General features: G+C 41.8%; 1 protein-coding gene and 1 long non-coding RNA gene across 8 annotated transcripts; both read right to left on the reverse strand.

Moving 5' to 3' along the window:
* Positions 1–602: 602 nt before the first annotated feature.
* Positions 603–26,150, reverse strand: PCID2 (PCI domain containing 2). Of its 7 annotated transcripts, none has more exons than XM_059685176.1 (15): positions 25,981–26,057; positions 22,817–22,851; positions 18,164–18,253; positions 16,614–16,687; positions 15,458–15,525; positions 14,030–14,069; positions 12,994–13,048; positions 9,399–9,502; positions 6,774–6,849; positions 5,924–6,065; positions 4,638–4,738; positions 3,521–3,594; positions 3,236–3,361; positions 1,849–1,972; positions 603–1,361 (listed from the first exon to the last, which is right to left on the reverse strand). In XM_059685176.1, the coding sequence occupies exons 4-15, from the start codon at positions 16,631–16,633 to the stop codon at positions 1,272–1,274; spliced, it is 1,020 nt and encodes a 339-aa protein (XP_059541159.1). In that variant the 5' UTR covers positions 16,634–16,687; positions 18,164–18,253; positions 22,817–22,851; positions 25,981–26,057; the 3' UTR covers positions 603–1,271. The 7 variants fall into 7 exon arrangements, with proteins under 7 accessions (XP_059541159.1, XP_059541152.1, XP_059541153.1 ...); XM_059685169.1 differs by lacking the exon at positions 22,817–22,851 and adding an exon at positions 24,364–24,576 and having other exon boundaries at positions 25,981–26,056; XM_059685170.1 differs by lacking the exon at positions 22,817–22,851 and having other exon boundaries at positions 25,981–26,150.
* LOC132226423 (uncharacterized) lies at positions 20,691–21,959 on the reverse strand. The gene is made up of 2 exons (XR_009451052.1): positions 21,014–21,959; positions 20,691–20,945 (listed from the first exon to the last, which is right to left on the reverse strand). It is a non-coding gene; the product is annotated as an uncharacterized LOC132226423 (long non-coding RNA).
* Positions 26,151–26,157: the final 7 nt, after the last annotated feature.

Genomic DNA, 26,157 nt, shown 5'->3' on the forward strand with positions numbered 1-26,157 from the left:
GCCTAAACCAGCAGTCGGACATCCCCCAAGGGGTTGTCCCAGATTGGAAAGGGTGCAGGCCGGGCTGAGGGACACCCCTCCTGCTGCCCTCCCACCCCCGCACAAATTTTGTGCACCGGGCCTCTAGTCTATACATATATATATGGCTAATATACAAAGTGTCCCCTTGGGAATTTGGGAGACCAGGAATACCATGGCTCGCTATGACATGCACTGACCACCAGAGGGTGGTGCGGAATGAAGGAAAGGCCCTGGCCAGCAGCTGGTAGCCAGGGAAGGAAGGCCCTGGCCAGGGGAACCCTACCTGGGTACGAATTTCGTGCACCAGGCCTCTAGTGTGGGATATAATAATCAACATAAACTGATGAACAAAAATGGATCAGAGACAAGGTGGCACTGAGCAGACTGTCCAACCTCGGGGAAAAGGCAGGGGAGGGGGGATTAGAGGTCAACCAAAGGACTTGTATGCATGGATATTAGCATGACCAATGGACACAGACACTGGGGCAGTGGGGGCTTGCCCTCGAGGGTGGGAGTGGCCAGGGGGGTTAGTTGGGGAAAAAAGGAGACATGTAATACTTTAAAAGATTAAAAATAAAATGTGAGTTGATTTAAACTGTATTTTGAGTGAAATATAGGAAATGTATACACAATTCAGATTTTTAAATCTTACACGTCTTAAACACACTACGTATCTCCTTCATTTCTGATATACTTTAACCCCAGAATTAAACTTTTTTTTTTTTGCCAATCTGTAGGCACACTGGCCCACTTCTCTGAAAGGACCTTGGCAAAAATAAATATGCTAATTTAACGCAGACTAATGGTAAGGACAGTGGGGGGAAAAGAGTGAATTTTAAAATCTTAGCAAAATTTCATTTCCCAGAAGATATAATAAAGACTTATGTCACTTGTATAAATTCAGAATGCCTTTTATATAGAAAAATTATATAAAAAATTGCACTTCTGCATAACTCTTAGAAGTAAACTGTAGCTGCCTTGGAGAAGAGCCTCCTTCACAGAAGTTTCTCCAACGCTCCAGAGTCAAAGGAGGGTCTGCAACATTTGAAAAAGAAATTCCACGTCTCCGTGAGGTCGACATTAGTAATGAGCGATGAGAGAATGTCAAGGTGGCTGTGAATGCGGGGAACTCAGTCTCAACATCCTTGAGAGAAGAGCCTCAAAGAGATTCCGGCTGCAGAAAGTAACGTCCTGGCAAAGTACTGATTTCATTAGTACGATAAACACCAGAGGAACAGGTGTTTATACATTCAACACACTGTAGACAGCGGAGGAAACGGATTTTGCTTGCTAACAACTAGCTTCTGATGCTGATGTGATATATAGCCTTTGATGTGACCCTGTAGGAGAAAAACAGAGGGTTAGTTTATGTTCCTGAGTCACATCACTGATGTTGAGAGAGTTAATTACTTATTCTCTGGCATAAGCATTCTTCCCGAATCATAGTGCAATTCAAGTCATTGGGAGAACAATGAATAAAGTTATATACGGAGAATATAAAATATATATTATATTCACCCACCCGAACCCTCTATAAAGCCCTTTGATTATCATGGTATTTCCTGGGATACAATTAATTCTGTCAGAAAATACCTTCACAAAGGAAAAGGGTCTGATAACAACTTTAACGACAGTGCATCAAAGCTTCACATTCTAGGCCAGCGGTGGTCATGAGGTCTGAAAGGTTGGCAACCACTGGTTTAAGGAAACCTTTGGAGTAGCAGTCGCCAACCGATGGTCCACAGACCACTGGTGTTCTGAAAGGTCCAGAGGTTGGCGACCACTGATCTAGACCAAGTCCTAACCTGAACCGAGGAGCTCACGCACCATGTATATCAGGTTGGCTAGAATACACTGGACTTCATCGATGTCCACGTCTTCCACTTGCATGAATTTCAAAGCAACTAGAAAAGCATCCAGAGATAACTGGTGTGTTTTGAGTAACAAGTACCTGGAAGAGGGAAACAGAAGTTCACACTAGTTACCAGCAGGATGCAAGTACTTCAAAAGTTAAGAAAAAGAGCACTGAGTAAGTCAGTAGAAAACACATCTTCTACGAAACATACCACTAGGAATGAAAGGAATGTTCCACCTATTAAATACACTTTAAAAACAGTTATTAAATACCAGAGGCCCGGTGCACGACATTCGTGCACTTGGCACAGGGCGGGGGGGGGGGGGGGGTGGTGGTGTCCTTCAGCCCAGCCTGTGCCCTCTTACAGTCTGGGAGCCCTTGGGGGATGTCAGACTGATGCCAGGAGAGGGCCTAAGCTGGCAGTCGGACATCCTTAGTGCTGCCGCGGAGATGGGAAAGGCTCCTGACACTGCTGCTGTGCTCTCCAGCCCTGAGCCCGGCTTCTGGCTGAGCGGCACTACCCCTGCTGTGGGAGTACACTGACCACCAGGGGGCAGCTCCTGCATTGAGCATATGCCCCCTGGTGGTCAGTGCACCTCATAGCAACTGGTTGTTCCACCGTTAGGGTAATTTTTGTATTAGCATTTTATTATATAGGATAATTTTGTCTTCTCAATTTGAAAAAGCCACTAGTACAAGTATAATTTTTTATATTTACTGAATATTTCAAGGAATCTAAGATGAAGGTATTTTCACATTGTACTATCTCTGAAATCTTAAAATGGATTCGATGAAATATGGTCCTTGCCATTTTTTTATATACTACTTACAGCTATAAAAAGTCTGCCTTTGTTTGAAGTTTCTTAACTGAGATCCTGTTAGGATCAGGCCTTGAAGAAGAGTCAACTTCCAGTGTTACATGGATGAAAACAAACAACTGCAGAAGAATTCAACTTTCTGACAGACAGGAGTGGCAGGGAGAGGTTTAATTATGAATAAAGAAAATGAACAACTCTGTCCCACATACTCTGATAAAATGTGGAATATTTTATTCTTAGGGCTGGTGTTTTAAAATATCTATTGCTAAGTTCTCTTATCATGCATACCCCGAGTTATCCCTCCCACAAGTGAGCCTTTGCTCACGCACTGTGTGGCACCAACGCCTGGAGGCAGTGGGCGGGCCGGGGAATTTTCACTTTATTCCACACAATTAAAGGAAAAGTGATGGGACCTTGTCCACACAGACTGACCTCTCCATCTCAGAAGACACAGCACCTGTTATTTTAAGTTTTCATAACCTGACAACTCTACATGAGTCATACAAAGAGTTTCAACTTATTACAAAAATACTCTGCTTACACTTTCTTAAAAAGATTCCTGTAGGTGATGATCTTCAGCTTTTCAAGGATAAGGAAGATGCCACAGCGAATAAAGAAGGTCTCATGCTTCGCTAGAGCCTCGTTCAATAGGAGGAGATTGCCTTCACTGGGTGACGGGGGAAAGATGAGCAAGCATGGTCACAAAACAAAATCCCAGGATGAGATCACACCAAAAGCAATTGGTTCAACTGCTTAATTGGTGTGTGAAATTTTATTAATTTTATATTTTAAAAAATCCCAAACAGAAAAGAATAAAATACTCTACCTTACAGCTCTGGTTACTTCAGCAAACTGCATGAGATGATACTTTTTCAAAAGCTCAATGGTTGGCATATGACCCTAAAACAAAGAGTTAATTTTCCAGAATAAGAGCCCTTTCTTTTTTAACAGAATTTGTTTTTTTTGGGTGTTTGTTTTTTTTTTGGTTGTTTGCTTTTTATTTTTTTAAACAGAATTATTTTTGATAAAATCCTTAGCAAGGAACTAAGTTTTAAAAACTTGCAAACTTGTATTTCTTAGAATTTCTTCTTAAGTAGCTGAACAAGGTTTGAAAACATCATAGTATGCTAGTGGGGGGAAACTGGTTTAGAAATCAGAAAACCTTGGTATAATACAGTTGTGTCATTCAGTTACATATGACCTTGATCTTGACCTTCCCATGTCTCTTGTCCTTAATATCATAGGAGGGAAGTGATAACTGAAGAAATTTCTAAATTCAGATTTAGAAATACAGAAACAACCTTTAGAAGAATAAAGCTTAAAAAAAATTATCTTCTTTGTTTCTGTGAAGGATAGTTAGAAGTAGAAAGGGTATGTACAACATTGTACCTTTGCCAATACAAGCTATCATGAACTAAAATAATTTTAACCAAATGTGTCCACTGCTTTGATAAGCTTTTAAAAAATGTTAAATGGGAGGATAGAAAGGTCTATCACTTTGAGAATGTTTTAGCCAATTAACATATTAGTTATTTGTCATTGCTTGTTAAGTACCAAAAATAATTTTTGGTGACCAAATAAGACACCTACAAACAGGCTGGAATGACATTTTCCGTTCTTGGCTAATCCATTTCTATTAATGTAGATTTTTTATGGGGAGTAGAAATAATATGAACTTATTTTATTTGTCCTACATTACGTTAAATTTCTTAATTAGATACTTTAAATAGGAAGGAAATACAAACAGAGCCTTTAAAGAAGGATCTGGAAGTGTCAATCATGAAGATACATGGTTCAGGCTACACACAAAGCTATTCTTCCTCTATTCTGGGGTGGGCTCATATGCAGCTCAGGTTGTGATCAACTACAAACCATCTATAAGCTTCTACAAAGTCTATAAGTTTCTTGAAAGCAAAGGGGTCTATAAGAACTGAATAACTCACCAATAGCATTTTTACTGGGAGTAAATATATCAAAATCATCCTTTTGTTCTTCTGACTTAAACGGTGACAGTGCTCAAAGGCAAAGGACAGGTACTCCTCAGCTGCAGAGATATCGGCAAAAGTCAGACAAGAGCATCTTTTAAAATATACAGCTACTGAAGTTCCCTCTATGCTCTTTATCCTGCCATTTATCCTTATACAAAGGTTCTAAAGTTTTCAGAAACTATAAACGTCTACCATTAACACTGATAATTCATTTCTTGTTGTTGGGTATTAAAAACACTCGAACCTTCAGAGCAAAAACCTATCAATGCCTTAATAGACTTCAATATAATTTAAAAGCTTTTCTTCTTATGCTTCATAACTTAAGGGAAAAAAAGCAGTGATGAAGAATAACCAAGGAAAGTCCATTTTCTAAAGTCCTACATCTATGAAATTTTTTTTGTGAAAGAAAATTTGAAATTGGGTCTGTATATGCCTATAGAATAAAAAATAAGATGAAAGAGCTGTTATTTTTGTTATCAGAGAATCCATGGCTATAAGACATGGGGAGAGAAAAGTGATTTTATCTATTTTATATTGCCTGAAGTTATGTTGTTTTGTATGCAAATAGCTGTTGAAGAGGTGAATTAAAAAGTCTGGTCTGAGTACAATAAAAGAAGTTATAAAGAACCACCTCATGCCAGTTAATCAAAAAGTCTGAAAAGAAAAAAACTGGCATCATGTTCTTGAGAAAGTTAATGATATAAATTGCACAATAATGTAATTTCACGAAAGTGCCATTCTGATGTGGTAATGACACCATTGCCTATGGCCACAAACACCAAAGACAACACCAGAACAAGGACACATTCCCACTGCTCGCCTGGGCATGCCATGGGGGATTTCTAAGCAGCAAGTTGGCAGCTGAGCTACCTGCTGCCCCAGTCTCCACGTCCTGTGCCAGCATGATCAGCACAGGCAAAGGGAGAAAACAATTACTTTTATCAAATGCCAAGAATACTGCTGCTTGCTTCCTCACGGAAAAAAGATGTCCAGAATAACTGAGAGTCTGCATGTATTTCAGGGACCCAGCATGGATTAAGAAACTTCAAATACAATTTTCCTTTTATTTAACCAACTTTAGTGTCAAAAATAAACAAACAAAAAATAACTTGAACTTGGTTTACACCTATATTCCACTTTAAGTAATAATAAATTGTAATAATTGTGATCTCTAAAACTACAACAGAGGTGTTCAGAATGCAATGGCTTTAAAATACTGGAAAAAATGATTAACAACATACCTTGTTTAAAGTCACTATCAAACATGGCCTTTCGTCCAACATAGTACCTGTATGTTACTCTCTGTGCTGTGCTATAATCTTCTTTCAGATTTGAGCTGTCGATGGCTCTGATGAGAGGTTTACACAAATGGAGTTTGTTGATCTATAACAAATTACAATCCACTAAACATGTTATTTAAAAAAAAACAGGCAGGACCAACTTAAACTTCTACTTTACTAAGCATATGCAACTTTAAACTGGGAATTACAAAACCCATTACCATCATCAAAATTGATCATATAATACTAAAATCGAAACAGAAGCCATATGGCACAGATTATATCCACTTGAGAAAGCCCAAAGAAGAGCATCAGGCAGAGGTGCTTCCAGGGCAGATGTTCCCTACGAATGAAGGCCCCCCACAGGGGCCAGGGCCAGCCACTGGTGTGTGACATAGCCGCTCTTCACCTGGCCAACTCATGTAGCAAAGAATGATTTCTTCACCCATTCGCAGGCCCATATGTTCTGGCAGAAGGCTCTGGAGTGAAACTCCTCACTGAAAGCCCAGTTCAGCACACCAGCACACTGCTCAATACGCAGGCACCTTAGTTTCCCCTGGAGCTAAAGGCTTACCTCATACGGCCCAGGTTTTTGAAACAAGGCCCCAGGTTTTTGAAACAAGGCGACACTTCTTACAATAGTGCCTTGCACTTAGCAGGCACTCAACAAATGTTAGCTGTTAGGATTACAAATATGGCTAGGTGATGACCATTTCCCAAGCAATGCCAGGGGAGCTAGGTGATAAGTAATAGAAATGGTATGGGGAAGACAGGAGAAAGAAATTTACACACTATTCAAACAGAAGCATACCTTAAAGTAAATCTTGAATAACTGATTCACCAGAAATAGCATCCCCCACTTCTTAGAATCCTCTATACCAGCACGACTACGGGAAAAAATTTTTTATCGTTACATAGGAAATAAGAATTATATTTATAAATTACAAAATAAACTGTCTAAACAAATTGATATGTTGAGATAAAATCTTACAGCTTAAGTCATATTTATGAAATAAAACAACATTTTGAAAGAAGATGTCTTATCTAATAGGTAAAATTGAAGAGTCCAAACCAGGAATTCTAACCCCAGATAATTATTAGGTAATACACTCCCTCTGCTGCAGCACCTGAAAACTGCCTAGTTTGCAGTAATAGTATGTAAAAGCTAATCGTTATAAAACATTTTATGGTTGTTTTTCATTTTTTGGTAGTGTCCTTTGAAGCACAAAAGTTTTTTTATTTTGATGAAGTCCAAAATTTATCTATTTTTCCTTTGGGTGCTTGTGCTTTTGGTTTCACAGCTAAGAAAACCATTGCCAAACCAAGGTCATGAAGATCACTGCTGTGTAGGAACACATAATCAAACAGAAGTCCAAGTATTTATGTAATCAATGTTTCCTGAGGGCTACCTTGGTGTGAGAGACACCATGTGAAAGCCGCATACATGCCCTCACGGACTTTGAAATCGAACAAACATCATCCAAACATCACCAAAATAATTACTTTTGGTGAGTGTAGTGAACACAAAGTACAATCTGTCATGAAAGTTTATGAGAGGCGGAAAGCTGTGAAATAAGCAGACCACCAGATGAAAAGCTGGGAAGACATGCCAGGCAAAGGGATGGCAGTGTGGAAAGCCTCGGTGGGGAAGTATTGGGAGGAACTGCTTTAGTCCAGCTTGGGTGCAATGTTTTGAGGTGGGGCTGGTGGGGACAGAGTGGTGAGAAATGAGAAGCTGAAACACTTTTCTGGGGACTAGAGATTTTGTTTATTTACACATGGAAAGCTTTTCCTTTCTTTGCTTTAAAATATCCTAAAACTCTCAAATAAACATAGCTTTATGATGGGTGAAGAGATAGAGTTTCAGGAGAAAAATGGAAACTCTAAAGTAGAATCAGATGGAAAGTCTAGAAGCAAAAATTAAATAGTGGTCCTAGCTGGTTTGGCTCAATGGATAGAGTGTTGGCCTGTGGACTAAAGGGTCCTGGGTTCAATTCTGGTCAAGGGCACATGCCCGGGTTGCAGGCTCAATCCCCAGTAGGGGGTGTGCTAGAGGCAGCCAATCAATGATTTCCTTTCATCATTGATGTTTCTATCTCTCTCTCCCTCTCCCTTCCTCTCTGAGATCAATAAAAAGATATTTTAAAATAAATAAATAAATACTAATAAGAACAGTCAACTTGAGGCCAGGTCAACATAAATTACCCAAAATGAAAGAGAGGGGGAGGAAAGATTGGAAAACAAACAGTATATCAGTGCCCTGTGGAATAATATCACGTAGTATAATGTACATGTAACTGGAGCCCCAGAAAGAAAAGAGAAAGAATGAGAGAAAGAAAAAGCAGTTGAAGAATATAAAAAATTAAATTTAGAAAAATCTATTAAGAAACATCAACTTAAGATCCAAGAAGCCCAAGGAACCATAAATAAGGAAAATACATAGGGTGCCCAGGCCAGGTGGTCAGCTGATTGGAGCGTAGTCCCATACACCAAAAGGCTGTGGGTTCAATCCCCAATTGGGATGCGAACGGGAGGCAACTGATTGATGATTCTCTCTCAACCTCTAATCCTCTCTCTCTAAAAATCAATAAAAACATATCGTTGGGTGAGGATTAAAAAACAACCACCACCACCTGGGTACATGAGGGTCAAACTACTGAAAGCCAAAAGTGAAGAGAAAAAAAGGCAAAGGAAAGAGTCATTACATACCAACAAACAATAAGAACTGACAACTGACTTTTCATCAGAAACATAGAAAAGCTGATGAAATGACATTTTAAAGTCTTAAAAGAAAAAAGTCGCCGAAGCTGGTTTGGCTCAGTGGATAGAGCGTCGGCCTGCGGACTGAAGGGTCCCAGGTTCGATTCCGGTCAAGGGCATGTGCCTGGGTTGCGGGCACATCCCCAGGAGGAGATGTGCAGGAGGCGGCTGATCGATGTTTCTCTCTCATTGATGTTTCTGGCTCTCTATCTCTCTCCCTTCCTCTCTGTAAAAAAAATCAATAAAATATATTTAAAAAAAAAAAAAAGTCCAATCTCGAACACTCCACCTAGCAAAAGGATCCTTCAAAAATGAAGACAGAATAAAGAATTTCAGAAAAAAAGCTGAGAATTCATTGTCAGCAGACCAACACTAAAAGCAAAATGCTAAATCAAAGTCTCAGAGAAAAGAGAAATGGTACCAGATAGAAACTCAGATCTACTGTATAGGAAATATTAAAGAGCTCAAATGGCAAATACGTGAGTAAGCATAAAAGTCTATTTTTCTCTTTTCTTATTTCTTTACTAAACAATTGACTGTTAAAAGCAAAAAATAAAATGACTGTGGGGTTACACATATGTAGAAGTAAAGTCAATGTCAACAACAGACAAAGGGGAGGGAAGGGGCAATGCATTATGACAGGAGACTAATAATATGTCTCCAAAACCTTACTCACGTGTCACTGGCACAGACTCGGAAACAGCTCATCAACAACTCAGCAGCTTTTTCCAACATGTCCCCAACTTTGCTTTTTCCTTTCTTAACCAACTGCTGATCTGCCTAATAGAATATAAAAACATTTACTTTTTATTTCTGCTAGATTTCTTAATTAAAAAAGAAAATCACAGTGCAGCTAGAAGCAAAAAAAAAAAAAAAAAAAAAGGCTACAAAGGTCCCAAAGGGTTCTGATGAAATCATCTAGAATTATAGTTTAGTCCACCTCTTCCACAAATCAAATCTCTCTTCAACTAATTCAAGCTAATAAGTCAACCAGTTTTTTAAGCCATTGCATGTAGCCCTGCACTAAGAAGCCTTTTGTTCCCTCATTATTGACTTTCCCAACTCCTACACACAGCTATTAAAAACCCTTGAAACACACACTTTTCAATAAATACCGAAGTCATTACCAACTTTGACCTCTTCCTTGCTTTCAGGATAGTCTTCATTAAAAAAGAACCATTTTCTCCCACTCATACTCACCCTATCACAGGTTCTCCAAGTGTGATCTATGAATTCCTAAGGGCCTTCAAGATGCCGGCAGATAACTCACGTGTTTAAACTACTTTCATAATAATACTAAATTAAATTATTATTTCTTTTCATTGTATTGACATGTGCACAGTTTTCACTGATGGTGCAAAAACAATAGTAGGTGAAACCACTGGAGCATCATGCATCTACAATCCATCAATCAATTAACCAACAAAGCTAATTTCACTTTAAAATGTCCTTAATGATACAGTATCATTAAGTCTTGGTCCTTAAATACATAAGTTTTTAATGTTATTTGTGATGAAATGGGAAATGTATTCAAAGTATGTCTGCCCCACAGCAAAATATGATGGTTGTTTTAAGGAAAGCACTTGGGCACAGTTGGAATTGCCAGCTGCACCATGGAACTGACAGACAAGCAGTGCAATTCAGGCGTGCTTGAAAGTGAATGAAAGAAGCCTATTACTTTCAGGCAAACAACTGACAGTATTTGTTACCAATGGCAATATTTGTGCTTTCAAGGGAAAAAGAAATTTTTGGAAAACTTCTATGGACCACCATGAACTTGGCAGCTTTCCATTACTTCAAGAGTCTTCTGATGAGGTCACTGTAGATATTAACAAATGTAGTTTTTCTGGTTTTGTTTTGTTTTTTACATAATGAAACGTATCAATAGTGGGAACATCTCATAACTCAATGAACTAAAAGTTTCCAAATGTTCAATGTATTTTACAAAACCATGCAAGGGTAAAAGATCCATTCAAAGTTCATGACTCACCAGTGGATTCTGATGTAACAGTGGAAAAAGTTCACTGCTAAGCTTCAGAGCCCACACTAGCCTGTAAAAAGTAGCTTTTAGAGTGCTGATACAGCTCAAAGAAGAGTACCTACAATTATCTGAAAAGGCTACTAAAATACTCCTCCCTACTCCATTTACCTTTGTGTGAGGCAAGACTGTCTTCATATATTCAACCAAAACAACATATTGCAACAGAGTAAACACAGAAGCAGAAATGAGAATCTGGGTGGCTTCTGTTATGCTAGACATTAGAGTTTAAACTGCAAAAGAATATCATTCTTCTTAGTACTTTCTGTTCATTCTAAAAATAGTTATTTTTTTATTTAAAAGTCAATTATGTTACCATGCAAAAGTTTTATTACTTTAATTTTTAATCTTTAGTGTTGAAAGTATTACATATGTCCTCTGTTTTCCCCATTGGTTACTGATGAGATCACTATAGACAGGCACCCGCCCTCCTTTTATTTCTTATTTTAAATGAATATTAAAATTTTTCCCAGTTAAAATTTCTAATACAGTAAATATGCATAGATATAACACATACTAGAGGCCCGTTGCAGGAAGATTCCTGCAAGAATAGGGCTTCCTGAGACCAGAGCGAAGCAGAGAAGGGAGAGAAGCCCACTGAGGCAGGCTTCGCTCCCTTCTCCACTGCCTCGCTCCCTCCCTTCGCCGCTTCGCCCTCAGTTCCCTCCCTTCTCCACTGCTTTGCTCCCTCGCCAGATCACGGATCCAAGACCCGGATCCCCCGGGCAGCATCGGGCGCTGCCAGCCCCGCCTTGCCAGATCACGGATCCGGGGCCTGGGTCCCGCGGGCAGCGTAGTGTGCTGCCGGCCCCACCTCGCCGGGTCAGGGATCCGGGGCTCGGGTCCTGCAGGCAGCGTCATGCGCTGCCGGCCCCGCCTGCAGTATGCAAATTTAATGGCTATCTTTGTTGGGTTAATTTGCATACTCTTCTGATTGGCTAATGGCGTAGCGAAGGTATGGTCAATTAGCATCGTTGTCTTTTATTAGTGTAGATAACACTATAATTTCAGTTCTAATATTTCCATGTGGTTCTTCTTTATATCTTTTCTTTACTGAGACTGTCTACATTTTCATTTATTTCAAGCATCTTCGTAATTGCTCCTTTAGGCCTTTTTATGATGGCTGGTGTAAAATCTTTATCAGGGAATTTCAACATTGTGTCATTTCTGTGTTGGTGTTCGTTGATTGTCTTTCCTCATTCAACATTTCAAAAGGCTAAGATTTTCCTGATTCTTGGTATGATAAGTATTTTTCAATTATACCCTGGACATTTGGGGTATTATTACCTTATGAGGCTGTGGATCTTATTTATCTTGTTTCAGCAGGCCTCTGCTGACACCATGCCAGTGGTAATGGGGGCTCCACGTCTATGGCACTGGGTGGGATGGGGGTCTGGCTCCCCAGATGGGGACCTGCAGACTTTGTATGGAATGCAGCAGGAATTATCAAAGAGGTCTGTCTTGATGAGCTGCCTTGCCCCTTCCTGCTCTTCTTGGGGCTTCTTCATCTCTGTGGGTTGGTATTCCCAGATTTCAGGTTTCTCTGGGACCAGCTAGGTCAGAGAGGTGGCAAGAAAGAAATGCAGAAAATTCACTGCTCACTGCTCTGCAGGTTCCTGTCCCCTATTTCTCTCCACCTCTCAGAGTCATATTGGCTTTAAAATTCCCAGCTGGAGAAATAGGAAAAATGTGCTTATTCCATCTTGTCTAGTCATAGAGTCATTAATAATTTTTAAAACTGTAAAGGGGTCTTAGGACCAAACGCTGCTCCAAAACTGGCTGATGCTGATCCCCAAGGGGAAAGCAACTCCATAAAAGCCAGGATCTTTACCTCCTCATACCAGAGAAACCCTTAGCTATTGCTTCAACCTACATTAAGATGGAATTCTTTAAGACAGGGGACAGGCCACATCTCAACAGTAGAAGAGAATCAGAATTGCCCATCTATTACTGTTCCATCCCCTTTAAAAAAAAATCTTGCATGTCATAAATGATTAACCATATACAGAAACAACTCCCTCTATAGCTACAGTGTGAAAACCGGTTTATTTAAATCTGTTCACATCAACCCAAAAAGAAAAGTTGAGACATCCCTGTTATTTTGTTCTCTATATCAGATATATCCCAAACCCCACTCATGTCTCAAAACTCCTGTAAAGAATGACATGAAAGTAAGCAATAGACAGATACCAAGTCTAGGTTGTAAAACAATAATGATAAAAATTGAACTTACATTATTGGCAAATACTCGAAGATCAAGTGCTACTGCATACATGACAGGCAGAGCCCTACAGGGGCAAAAAAATACAGGTGTTTGAAGAGGCTACGAGGTCAGAGAGCCCATTACCAGAGGTGGGACTGACATCTACACACAAGGCTATTATCCAGAATAGGAGTTAGTCCCGCTCCAATAATCCAATGGCTGCTGTTACCTTCCTCATCATCCATCAGGGCAGCTTGCAGCCCTTGTGCTTCCTGATCAACACAGAGGCCAGACACTGACGCTCTCTACACCTACTACCCCAGGCCCTCCTCAGAGGCTTAGACCCTGGTCCACGTAGGAGCCCTCAGACTGAGGCAGCACTTCCTCATTGCTCCCAGGACATCCTCCTTCTCTACTCCCCACAATTATTCAAACAACTCCATTAAAGCTAGATGTGGTTTAGTAAAATTTCCTAACAGCAACCAGAGTATGCAACAGACACAATGTCATAAAACAGATTTTTTTAAAATCTAGCTGGCTGTGTTGGTCTTCTTTTCATGGGTAAATAAGCCTTCACTTTAAAAAGGGGCGTGGGGTTTTGTTTTTGCCTTTTTTCCAGTATAAACAAAATTTCAGTGTTTGCCTACGGTTTGTTAATAAATCATAAAATTAAGAATTAGTTTGGCAAACAATTTAAAATAACCCAATTATTATGTATTACATCACCCAAATGAACTGTAGTGATCTACCTCTTTTGTCCAAGTTTAAAAGCAAAAATAACAATTGAAGGGGAAAAAATTGTTTTTAATAAATATTTGGGGGCACGCAAGGGCTGAAATAAAAATACTTCATTTTTATATAAACACACTGCAAATAATCTGGCTGATCTGCCATTTAAGTTTACAATGACTATTAAAATTCCATTATCCATGTTGACATTACATCAATACATAGTAAATGTCCACATAGAAAATATGATACATATTTAACTAGATTACATTTTTTTAAAGCTTCTGGGGAAAAAAAAAAAAGAGGCTAATTTCTAGTTGTTTTTGTTCATACTTACCAGTTTTCTTCTTTGTGGGCCTGAAATGCCCGCAGGAATGATGTACTACATTAAGGTATAACATATAAATTTAAATAATGCTACAAATAAGAAGAATAAATAAGGAGAATTCTAAACTTTCAGGGGGATAGCTCACCATTTAAAAAATTATAAACTCATAGCAGTAAGTTCTTGAGGAAAAAAATGTATAAACCCACTTACAAATATCTGAGTATCATAAGGTGTAAGTACTAAATATATTTATTTCATACATACTTTCTCCAAAGTAAGAAAAAGACCATTTTCATAAAATAGTTTTTTAAAAAATGATTTGAAAAATCCATGCAAGAGAGAAACATAGATCAGTTGCTTCCTGCATGCCCCCTAGTGGGGATCGAGCCTGCAACCCTAAATGGGAATCAAACTGGTGACCGATCAGTGCATGTGATATCACTCAACCAACTAAGCCTCACCGGCCAGGGCACAAGATTTTTTTAAATTGGCAATCACAAACACTTTATTTGGTTACTCTGATCCCAGATGATCACAACTTTTATGTAACTAGAGGCCCAGTGCAGGAATTTGTGCATGGGTGAGGGGGCTCCCTCAGCCTGACTGGCGATGGGGGGGGGGGGGTCATTTGGGACTGATCAGGGCCGCTGGCCAGGGGGAGGGACCGCAGGAGGTTGGCTGTGGGAGCGCACTGACCACCATGGGGCAGCTCCTGCATTGAGTGTCTGCCCCCTGGTGGTCAGTGCATGTCATAGTCTGGTCACCTGGTCTTAATGGTCGCTTAGGCTTTTATATATACAGATGGGCTGTGGAATCTATAGTATAAAGTTTAATTCATCAATTATAAAATTGCTGAATTCAAAGCAGACCTAATAGTTAGCAAACAACTCTCTTCTGTGTATATTTAAACAAGATGGTTAAAAAAAAAAAAGCAAACTGAGTCTAGAGATACATATAAATACTAGGACACTCACTGACTAGGGGCTTAGTTATAAGCTTTCACTTCAATGATTTAAATCAGAATTTGGCTTGATTAGGTCTTTTTTGACCACAATTAAATGATGATGTGTGTTGAGTCCACTTTTGTCCATCTATACCTGGATTTTGGAGTTCTGATATTCCACTAAGGGAACGGAACCAGTCCCTGTAACTACATTTAATGCTTTAGAGGCAACAAAATATTCTTCTTCATAAGAGAATTAAATTAAATCCTTAATCATAACCAAATCCTTATAAACGTAACTAGATGATAGGCTTAAGACCTATGCTAAATTTAAATACCAAGTAAAATAGGTAAATAGGAGTTTGTCTTCCAAAAAGTTTTAATTCCTTTCCTAATTACAGGGATAAATAAAATTAGCCCAAGGTCTCAAAATCTTAAACCTCAAGTAATCCACTGTATGTTATAAACTGAAGAATTAACAGATGACAAAAGATATTGGACGATGACAGTCTGGCATTTGTATGCCTCTATGAAGTCATGGTTCCCCACTGCGTACGTGCACCTGGAAAAGAAACATTGGAGCCTGAGGACTGAAGCAGCAGACAAGGCATTCACAGGATAAAATCCTAGAAGTAAACTACATAGACCACACATCTTCTATCACAAACACCCCAGTTCTCAACTGATCCTGTAGTGAAAGATGGACCTTCTGCTTGGAAGACTACATAAGTTGAAGAAACACACAAATAACTATTTGAAGTAAAATGGGTTGGTATGTTAGGAAATCCCACATTATGTTTTGAGACTATTCTTTCAAGTCCCAGAAGGAGAACCTAGCTGCCAGCAGGTTTTATTAGTAACATGCACTGATAATACAGTATGGCACTTTAATAAGTGATGACTCTCCAACTAGATGCCCAGCTGGTCAGAGTCATTATTAGTCAGTTCATCAGCAAATCTGGAATCTCATGGCATACTGCACAGAGCTAGGAAATTGAAAGATACCTTAAAGGCACCCCGACTTTTCCTAAGATCTCACAGGGCTACCCGACCTTGCCTCCCCACCCCACCCACACCCCAACTCCAGCCTGCTCTGAAACACTGGAAGGATTGCAGGCAGGGAGGCAGTCAAACACCACATACTGTAAGGACATAAAACTTTGCCTGAATTGATGGTTTAGAGATAAACGTAGATGAAATGAAATGTAAATAAAAAGTAATATCTTATTTGCTCAGCTGTAGTTTCTTTCCCAGTTAGGCAAAGAGATTAAAAGCGAGGCATATTTCCCTGAGAAAATACAGTCAAATGTGGGCTCTACGCCCTACTAAACAAAAGATGACTATACAGCCAATATAATGAGTATCAAGTGTTGGTTTTTTCAGTGACACACAATAGACATATAAATATACATGATCACAATATAATTTTAACTTTTGAAAATATACATGATCCTTGAAATTAAAAAAAAAAGTTTATTAAAATCTTAGTTTTTTAAAGTTTACAAAATTTTCATAGGCTCTACCGAAGTGAAATTGCAAACACACTTTTCTACTTTTCCAAAGTAATTATTCATTGTTTCAAGCATTAGATGATGTTAAATAAAATCCTTAGTCAATTCAGCAACTCCAAGATGTGCTTATTTTACTTACCTTAAATGAGCTGCAAACATTTCATCATAAGGGGGTTCCAAAACTTGTTGACACTTCTCTTCCGGAGAGGCCAACTAAACGAAATGATAAGATGAAAAATGGCAAAAATAAAATTAAAAGGCATGGAAAGAACACAATGTGTACAGATTTAAACAAACCTATTTCAAAAGAATATAGACTTTACAGTTAACAGCAACACTTTATAGTTTAGTACTTCTAAATAAAAGGTTCACTGTTTCAATAAATATCAATCAAGCATGAACTATCGATAGAGCACTAGATTAATACAATGTTTTGTTTACCACAGGCTAGGAAACAGTCTAGGCACTTCCATACATACCTTAATGTTTCATACATACCTTAATAGTTCTTGCCAGTCAGTCAAGAAATATTTAATAAGCAGCTACTATGTGCTTAATAATTAATAAAGTGTATAATACCTTACATAAATAAGGTCTAATGAGTTAGAGAAGAAGGCATGTTAGGAATCACTCCTTCTCAGCTTCCTGGTGATAGAACCAACCTCTATCTGTACTGGTCTAGACTAGTTGACATTTACTTCTAACTCTTTCCTCTCAATGACCAAATTTTAGGTAATATAAGCATTACAATGGATTATAAAGCACTCTGAATTTAAAAAAAACAAAAAGGAATCAATGAGTCTACTCTTACACTGATACAATACATATGTAAATGTGGGAGGGAAAAATGACATCAGAAAAATCATCATTCTACAATCGCTAATGAAACAATTGATTTGGACAATGGCCACCAGTGAATGGAACCATCAGATGGAAGGTTAATGGGGAATTTTATATAGAAGAAATAAGCCTTAGATTATAAATGGACAAACAGACATGTGTGTCCTGATGTGCACCTGAATCTCATCAAGTCTCTGGCACTAATTTCTATTTAGAGCAATGGTTCAATGTGTTCTGCACATTAGAACAACCTAGGAAACTTTTAATTTTTTTAAAAGCCTGCTTCTACTCCAGGAACTATGTGGGGGTTTTTGGTGTGTGTGTGTGGGGGGGGGGGGGGTTGTTTTTGTTTTTGTTTTTTGGTTAATCCTCACCTGAGGGTATTTTTCCATTGATTTTTTTTTTCTTTTTCTTTTCTTTTTTTTTTTTAGGGAAAGTGGAAGAGAGAGAGAAATGCATCGATTGGTTGCCTCCTACACAAGCCCTGACCAGGGCCCAGACCGGGGAGAAGCCTGCAACCAGTGTATGTGCTCTTGACCAGAATCAAACCAGGGACCCTCTGGTCCACAAGCCAACGCTCTATCCACTGAGTCAAACTGGATAGGGCTGTTTTGTTTTTTTTTTTAAATATATTTTTATTGAGTTCAGAGAAAAAGGATGTAGGAGAGCGACAGAAACATCAATGATGAGAGAGAATTATTGATCGGCTGCTCAAGAGCTGTTTATATGGTCAGAGGTGCAATCTATAGGCAGCCAAATATAATCACCAACAGATAAGCTCAAATTCTAAACCTGTCTTAGGAAGCCAGGTACACTGTACCCCGCTCTGTGCTTAGTCCTTTCACCTACCTGCAGCCGTGGGTTGGCAACATGAGGATGCTTGAAAGACACCAGCTCTGCAAAGGATTCCCCATCTCTGGTTTCAATTGCTTCATAGACCTGACATTTGAGAAGAGAAAAGCTCAGCAGAAAATAAAATACTCTATTCTAATAGAACCTAAACAACACTTTGTATACCACTAAAATTCATTTTCCCTATTCTGAAAGGAGCAAGAATCAAAATATAACAAGTATTCTCTTTAGCCAGCAAACAATAACTACCTTTCAAAATAAGATCTTCCAAAGGCAAATAAACAGGTGACTTAATATTAAAAACCATGAAAAAGCAGAATAAACCAGCTTATTATTTGAAAATTAATGAAGGTGAATTATTCTAGTTTTACTTAGTCATACCAGCAGACATTTGAAAATTCACTTTCATAGCTTATGGGGAAAAAGAGCTTATAAACCACATATTTCCAAAATTCAAAAGGCTTCCACTCAACCTAAATATAAAAATTGCAATGGCAATGGCTAAATGAATGGTGTCATAGTCATACAACAGGTAACTGTGTGCTGTAAAAAAAGGATGAAATAAATCTACATGTAATAACATGGGAAAGTGTTCACAATATGCTTACTGTTAAGCAAAAGGAAAAAATAAAGTTAGCCACAAGAAAACTGTATAACTTGATCTGGGAGAAAAAGAAAAAGTATGTATGACATGTAAGCTCAAGAAGAAATGCAGGACCCATGTCACAGCAGTTGACTCCTTGGCCAGTGCAGTGAGGGCTAAGGAGGCTTTTATTTTATACTAGAGGCCCGGTGCACAAAAATTTGTGCACTCGGGGTGGAGGGGGGGTCCCTCAGCCCGGCCTGTGCCCTCTCGCAGTCGGGGACCCCTCGGGAGATAACAACCTGCTGGCTTAGGCCTGCTCCCGGGTGGCAGAGGGCAGGCCCAATCCCTAGGTGCAGCCCCTGGTTGGGCTCAGAGCAGGGCCAATTGGGGAGTTGGGGCGTTGCTCCCTGTCATGCACAGAGCAGGGCGGATCGGGAGGTTGCGATGCCACCCTCAGTCACGCTCAGGGTAGGGCCGATTGGGGGGTTGGGGCACCGCTCCCTGTCACACTCAAGGCAGGGTTAATGGGGAGGTTGCAGCGCCACCCCGTCACACACAGAGAAGGGCCCATCAGGGGGGTTGGGGCTCCGTACCCTGTCACGCACAGAGCAGGGCCCATCAGGGGGTTGGGGCGCTGCCCCCTGTCATGCACAGAGCAGGGCCCATCAGGGAGGTTGGGGCTCTGTACCCTGTCACGCACAGAGCAGGGCCCATCAGGGGGTTGGGGCGCCGCCCTCTATCACCCACAGAGCAGGGCCGATCAGGGGGTTGGGGCACCGCCACTGTCACACTCAGGGCAGGGCCGATGGGGGGGTTATGGCTCTACCCCATCACACACAGAGCAGGGCCCGTTAAGGCAGGGTTGGGGTGCCACCCTCTATCACCCACAGAGCAGGGCCGATCAGGGGGTTGGGGCACTGCCACTCTCACACCAGGGCAGGGCCGATGGGGAGGTTATGGCTCTACCCCGTCACACACAGAGCAGGGCCCATGGGGGGGGGGAGGGTTGGGGCGCTGCACCCTGTCACACACAGAGCCGCAGGGCGATCAGGGGGTTGGGGAGCTCCCCCCTATCAGGCACAGAGCAGGGCTGATCAGGGGGTTGGGGCGCCTTCCCCTGTCACGAACAGAGCAGGGCTGATAGGGAGGTTGTGGCCCCACCCCCTGTCACACACAGAGCCGCAGGGCGATCAGGTGGTTTGGGCGCTGCCCCATGTCACACTGATCCCGGTGCCGGGAGGTCTCTCAGCTCCGCTGATCCTGGTGCTGGGAGGCATATTACCCTTTTACTATATAGGATAGAGGCCTGGTGCACGGGTTGGGGCCGGCTGGTTTGCCCTGAAGGGTGTCCTGGATCAGGGTGGGGGTCCCCACTGGGATGCTTGGTCAGCCTGGGTGAGGGGATGATGGCTGTTTGCAGCTGGTCACACACCCTTCAGGGTGGGGGTCCCCACCGGGGCGCCTGGCCAGTCTGGGTGAGGGGCTGAGGGCTGTTTTCAGGCTGGCGGGTGACTGCAGCTCCCAAATGCTCCTTTTTTTCTTTATTTTTTATTCTGGGCCAGCATTAGCTCTGAGGCTCCAGCTCTTAGGCCTCTGCTGCTGAAAGCAGGTTTCTGGCCTTTGTTTACCTTCTGTATTTGAAACAATGTTGCGATCCTGCTGGCTGAAGCCCGGCGACTAAAGCAGGTTTCTGGGGTTTTGTTTAGCTTCTATATTTGTAACAGAGTTGCTTAGAGTTGCAGCTCAGAGGCCGGGAGCGGCAGGCGGGGAACGTTGGAGTCCTCCATCACTGAAGCAAGCAAGCCTCATGTTTGCTTCCAGCTGCCTGGCTGCGGGCCACCATCTTGGCTGGCAGTTAATTTGCATATCGCCCTGATTAGCCAATGGGAAGGGTAGCGGTCGTACGCTAATTACCATGTTTCTCTTTTATTAGATAGGATATTTCTATACTGGAAGACTGTTATAGCAGACATTTATAATTAAAAAAGAAAATGATATTTTAAATTATATTCACCAAAAATGACATAAAAATCCCAACTATATAAGTGAGGAGAAAGCAAAGCATAAAGCTGCATACATACATTAGTACCAGAGGCCTGGTGCATGGATTTGTGCACTGGTGGGGGCATGGACTGCAGGGATCAGCCCACTGTGGGAGCACCATTCATCCCGGTTAGCCGAGCAGCTGAGGACCTGCCCTCTGAGCAGCTGCTCCTGCTGTGGGAGTGCCACTCATCCCAGTTAGCTGAGCAGCTGTGGACTCACCCTCTGAGCAGCTGCTCCTGCTGCTCATCCTGCAGTGTCTGCCCTCTGGTGGTCAGTGCCTGTCATAGCGATTGGTCTTTCTGGTCATTCTGCTGTTTGGTCACTGAGCTTATATATACACTGAGTGGCCAGATTATTATGACCACCCCATCAGTACTTCGTTGGGCCACCTTTTGCCTTCAATACTGCGGCGATTCTTCTTGGTATTGACTCCATGAGATCTTGAAAGGTGATGTGAGGAATCTGACACCATGCCTGATGAATAGCACTGTCCAGTTCTGTGAGATCTGATGGTTGTGGAACCAGCTGCCTGGTGGCTCTTTTAACTTGGTCCCACAAATGCCCAATTGGATTGAGATCTGGTGACTGTGGGGGCCACCTAAGCAAGGTAAAGTCTCCCTTATGTTCTTGAAACCACTCCTGCACAATAAGAGCACCATGGCATGGCGCATTGTCTTGTTGGAAGAAGCCATCTCCATTGGGATACACCATCAACATGATAGGATGAACTTGATCAGCAACGATACTTAGGTATGGTGTGCTATTCAGATGTTGTTCACACAAATTAAAGGGCCCAAATCATGCCAGGAAAACATGCCCCAAACCATAACACTGCCCCCGCCAGCTTGAAGGGTTGTACTCATGCATGTGGGGTGCATGCTTTCATGCTGTTTCCGCCAAATTCTCACTCTGCCATCTGCATGCTGCAACTGGAAATGTGATTCATCGGACCACATGACTTTTTTCCAATGCGCAACTGTCCAATCCTTGTGTTCATGTGTGAATTGGAGACGTTTTATCTTGGTAACTGCAGACAGCAAAGGTGTTCGAACAGGCCTTCGGCTTCTATATCCCATATGATGTATAGCTAATTTGCCTTCAAACGTCAGTTGGTCATAATAATCTGGCCACTCAGTGTATATAGACTAGAGGCCTGGTACATGAAAATTCATGCACTGGGGGGTGGGGGGGGGGGAGAATGGAAGGGGGGGGTCTCCTCTGTGGGAGGTGACCCCGGCAGGCCATTCTGGGAAGTGAGTGGCCGGCCCTGCCCCAAATCGCCCACCACTGCTGACGTCCATGGCCTCCCTCTGCGGGAGGCGACTGGGCGGGCAATCAGGGGATAGCGCCGGCTCCCATTGCCCCGCTGCTGGTTGCCACACTTCCCCCCACCACCCCATCGCCATCCCCTCCCTCTGCCTACTGGCATGCGCCTTGGCGGACCTGTCACCACCTGCTCGCCAGCCCCACCCTCCGCCGATCTGTAGTTCCACCATTTGGTTGATTTGCATATTATGCTTTTATTATATAGGATAATTTATCTACAAAAAAAGTAAATATATAAATTTATGCCCACACAATGCACATCATAAAGAGAATATCCAAATGGTACATACCCGAGAAAGTGCTCACATCCGGCCCCACCAGTAAAATGCAACAAGATACCCATACTTACCCACAGAAGAGTTAAAATGGAAAAGGCTGACAATACTAAGTATTCTAAGAATATAAAGCAACTAAACCTCTCACACATTGCTGGGGAGGGTGACGTGGCATCCACTTTGGGACACTGTTTGGTGTGCCTACTAAAGAGAGCACATACTTACTCCCCCACCCAGCAATCCCATGCCCAGGCACCCGCAGCCAGAAAAAATAGAGGCAAAAGCCACCAGGACACCAAGGGGACCCAATTCCTCATCTGTTGTACAACTCAGACCATTGACTGGGAACATTTACACCACCTTATCTAATAAAGAATTTGGCACTTAACTATTCAACAAAATTACATAAGCACTTACATTTTGAGCCAGCAGTTCCACTTCTAAGGATTTACCTTACAATAAGAAACAAAAGATGTTTGTGCAGGATTACTTGTTGATGTATTCTGAGTAATCACAAAATACAGATTCCATAAGTATTTTGGAAGGAAACTGATAAAAGCTGCCAAAGTTCCCATCATGGGGTGTAAAGGTGGATGGATGTGTGTCCGGGAAGGGGTAGGGGTAAACAGAGGGGTGGCAACAGGCTAGCTTAACAAACTGATCTGTCCCTCAATGGACACTGAGATCATAGGCAACCCTGTCACCTGCTTTAGTCAGTTAATGTGTTATGTCCCAGAAACTTTGGCCTTTTAATTTAAACACATCCCACTGGACCAGGCAGCTGGACTCCAGCTGAACCTGTTTAGCAGCGCTCTGTGGGCCTGACCCAGGGACTGCAGAGCTCACCAGTGAAGCTCTCTGGCCCTGGGCACTCCTAGGAATAAGTTCTCTTTCTTGGCTGCTGCTGGTCACCTTGAGAACTCCAGGCTCCAAGCTGGTCCATGGGGGAATCAACTACTCTGGGAACTCATAGTTCCTCAAAAATATATTTACTAGCTCTGTTCCCTTAAAAGGCCTAGAAGTAATGATTCCCAGTAGCAATAAGCACACCTAGCACTCAGACTGGTTTTCTAGATTCCATTCTCCACTAAAAGGAACCAGAAGTCCCTGGGGAAATAGCTGAACCAGTGCTGGAACAGGGAAAGAACTAAGTGAGAGTGGAATAGATATTACTGCGCCAGAAAGCAAAGCAGGGCTCAAAGAAGGATGAAGACATATCAAAAAAGCCACAGAAACCAGTCTGAAGGGGCTCCCAGTGTCTAAATATGAGACAATTTGAGCTTCAATAATAATAATATTCTTAATATTGGTAGTGGATTATAACACGCCCTAAAAAATAATGCATAACGATACTTTTAAAAAGAAGGGCAAAGGGGAAAGCATTTTTTTTAACAGATGAAATACTAACAAATGTAAAAGAATGATAGAAAGTCATCACTTGGCAAACATTAATGTAATAACTGACTTGGAAAATGCCCACGAATGAAATCTAAAACCATTTTGTAAGTCTTGAGGAACAGAATGCTCTTAGATTCTCTTAGTCCATCCAACAGTTTCCAAATTAGTAACAAGGGAAAAGGTACCTCGACACCAGAGTGATCTGATGGACATCAAGTGAATCAGTATCATCAATGTGTGCCTCTGAGGTGAGGCTATGGGAAATTCACACTATCAAATTTAACCTGAATCTAATCATAAGGGACAGTCAAAGGCAGACTGTAAGACATCTATAAGTCAACTGGTCAGGACATTTCAAGAAAGGTTAAATGTCATAACCCCCCCCCCCAAACCCCCAGCCCAAAAAATGGCAAAAGGACCCTTTTAGATTAAAGGACTAAAGAGCAAACAAACCAAATGCCATATATGATCTGTCTGGATCCTGGGTTTAAAAAAAGAAGTTCTAAAGAAGAGTTTAGGGAACATGGAAAATTAAACTACAGATTCTACATTAGAAAAATATTGACGTTAATACTGATGTTAAATTTCTTGAGTGTAGTAAAGTCACTGCAATTAGACAGTGGAACAGCCTTGGTCCTAGGCGCAGTAAAGGACCATAGTGTCATCCACTTTCTTTCAAATGGTCTGGGAGTACACATGCCCAGAGCAAACACGGTGGGTGGGCCAGGTGAGGGGTGTTATATGTCTTTTTTTCTACTTCTTTCAAGTTTTCTGTAGGTCTGAAAATTTACAGAATAAAAAGTTGGAGGAAAAATGAAAATTTTAAATGTAAACAGCTTTAAAAAGTAACAAGGCACCCAGAATGATAAATAAATAAAACAAAAACAGAACTATGTGTGGGCAAGAGAATGTAAAAGATGAAAAAAAACCCAAAACATTCATATTGGTTTTCCAGTGTCTAAATCCTTGCTCAACTTTAAATAAACTGATCTTGCTCAGCTGGTGTAGCTCAGTGGTTGAACGTCCACCCATGAACCAGGAGGTCATGGCTGGATTCTGGGTGAGGGAACATGCCAGCTCAATCCCCAGTGGCGGGCATGCAGGAGGCAGCTGATGGATGATTCTCTCCCTCTCCCTTCCACTCTCTGAAATCAATAAAAACAAGTTTAAGCAAACAAACTGATATTTGAAAATGTTAAGTCTGCAAAGATAAGGCCACAGTACACTTATCCTTAAGAAAAGGTCTTAGGCCTCAATTAAAAGGCTAGCAAACGAATGTATTTTTGTGTTTTAAGTTAAAATAAAAGCATGTGTCTGTTTTTTCATGATTCCTGTTATAATCAATGTATTCAAGCTTTGAATACATACATAACTGTATGAACTATACTACTGCCATTTACTGGCTGCTGTATGGTCAAAACCGCTTGGAGAGACATTTCCCAAAGGATACAGAGTATGCCAAGTGCTCACACACAGCGTGTACTGAAAGGTAGCTATGACTTGAGCAGTGGTTCTCAACCTTCCTAATGCCACGACCCTTTAATACAGTTCCTCATGTTGTGGTGACCCCCAATTTCATTGTTACAGATTTAACATAATTAAAACATAGTGATTAATCACAAAAACAATATGTAATTATATGTGTTTTCCGATGGTCTTAGGCGACCCCTGTGAAAGGGTCGTTCGACCCCCCCCCCCAAAGGGGTCGCGACCCACAAGTTGAGAACCTCTGGACTAGAGGCTCGCAGTCTGGACTCCTTGCTACCTCCACCCCCTGCTTCCACCGCCGTCTCTCCGAAAACAAAACCTCTAGGTCAGGCCTCTGGGTCAGGCCTTCTTCCCTGGCTACACAGGGGCTGAACCCCACCTCCTTCGCGTGGCTAACGGGCCTTTCAGCATCCCCTATGACTAGGGACCGCTCTCCATACACGCGGACGTCCCTAAACAGAGAGCAGCGACCATCGGCGAATCCCTGGGTCTCCAAGAAACACGGCGGCGCGTCTGCTTCAATCATTCTTGCTTCCCGGGTGCTGTCAGCCAAGAGACTCAGCCGGACGGGAAGTGTCCATCCAGACCCCAGCCAGCCACGAGCCGGCTGCCCGTCCACCCGACCCCAAAGCCCGGCAGCCAAAGGAAAGAGGCGAACACCCTGCAGACCGCGCGCCGCCACGAAACAGCGTTACCTGCTGCAGGTACTGGTTGATAGTGATGTGCGCCATGGTGGCTCCCACCGCGCCGGGACCAGACGGAGCATGCGCGCAAGGCCGCGCGTCACTTCCGGCTCGGTCCGTTCCCAGACCGGCTCCCCAGACCCAACTTTCCCCGCACGTTGGTTCCGGAGGCAGTGTTCGGGGGAGCGC

This window comes from Myotis daubentonii, chromosome 2, assembly GCF_963259705.1.
Source record: "Myotis daubentonii chromosome 2, mMyoDau2.1, whole genome shotgun sequence".
NCBI lineage: Eukaryota > Metazoa > Chordata > Mammalia > Chiroptera > Vespertilionidae > Myotis > Myotis daubentonii.

Coding starts and splice junctions, on each gene's coding strand:
- PCID2 (XM_059685169.1), bottom strand. CDS start 24,495: ATGTGTACTCCCAGACCATTTGAAAGAAAGTGGATGACACTATGGTCC. Junction 18,254..24,363: donor AATTTAACATCAGTATTAAC/GTCAATATTTTT, acceptor CTCAAATGTCAG/GTCTATGAAGCAATTGAAAC. Junction 6,850..9,398: donor CGAGTCTGTGCCAGTGACAC/GTGAGTAAGGTT, acceptor TTTTTCCCGTAG/TCGTGCTGGTATAGAGGATT.